Genomic DNA, 1,079 nt, shown 5'->3' with positions numbered 1-1,079 from the left:
TTAGAGCTGCTTATTGGGGGAAACATGCAAAGGAAAGTTTACCAACATAAATAAATAACACAGGAGAATACAATCCAATGAAGACTTCTCAAACCATGGGGATTGGATTAAACCACAATCTTTATTTAATTCCTGACAACTCTAATTTGTTCTTATGAGATCAATCATGAGAATTGTTACAAGTTACGTTTGAACAAGATGAAGGAAAACATAGATGTATAAAAATGTTAAGGGGATAGGATATATATTAAGATCTGCTAGTCCAGCACACGTTATCCCAGGTACAAGTCGTCACGCTAGAAATAAAAGGCTAAAACTCACTCACTGTCTTCTGTGGGAAGAACCTGCAGGGAGTAAATCCACTCTATCACATCATCTTTGTCCACCACGTCTAAGGAATCCAGCATATCCAGTCCGGAGAGCGCAAAAAATGCAACTGTCAACCTAAAAGAAAAAATGTGAAATTCCAGCTTCACTACTAAGCCACTGAACTCTTTCCGCTTCAGAAAAATAATTAATTCAATCTAATTTTTACGAGACTTTTAACAATACTCCAACCATGCAAATGTCAATGCAAACAATTTATTCTTTTTATTAAAAATATCAGTCAAACTTTTGTTTTAATTTTTAAAGGGATCGTTAGTAGTTAAGAAGAGAAGGGGGAAAAATCCTTCTCTACCGAGGCAAACATGAATTCATTGAAGCTAATATATCAGCAACCTTGAAGGCTAAAAATAAAAATGAAAATTTGCTGCACTTGTTCAATACAAATACTCATAAAAGACTAGGAAATATCTAAAAATCTCCATTTTTATTCATTAGCCATGAAAATTATGTTTAATTATACTTAATTCTTGAGGAAAGTCAGAACAAATGGCCTTTATTCAAATTTGCTTTGAGTCATGTGATTTCTTACAAAAAAATTTAAAACAAACTTTGAAAAACAGTAACACTTTTTTTTTAAACATTTTATTAGGGGCTCATACAAATGTTATCACAATCCATACACACATCAATTGTGTAAAGCGCATTTGTACAGCATTCTCAAAACATTTTTTCTCCACTTAAACCCCCGACAT

At 32.8% G+C, this 1,079-nt stretch overlaps 1 protein-coding gene across 1 annotated transcript in view; it reads right to left on the bottom strand.

The window, feature by feature from the left end:
* The window catches only part of PGGT1B (protein geranylgeranyltransferase type I subunit beta), a 75,199-nt gene that overhangs the window by 62,562 nt on the left and 11,558 nt on the right, over positions 1–1,079 (bottom strand). The window contains exon 2 of the mRNA XM_004706577.3: positions 326–444. Within this exon, the coding sequence (XP_004706634.1) occupies positions 326–444 (119 nt within the window). The remainder of the gene's footprint in view (positions 1–325; positions 445–1,079) is intronic.

Source organism: Echinops telfairi, unplaced genomic scaffold, assembly GCF_000313985.2.
Source record: "Echinops telfairi isolate 266 unplaced genomic scaffold, ASM31398v2 ScPeMD7_7469;HRSCAF=8507_1, whole genome shotgun sequence".
NCBI lineage: Eukaryota > Metazoa > Chordata > Mammalia > Afrosoricida > Tenrecidae > Echinops > Echinops telfairi.
The sequence above is the reverse complement of the archived record's forward strand: the minus strand, read 5'-3'. Positions and strand labels throughout refer to the sequence as shown.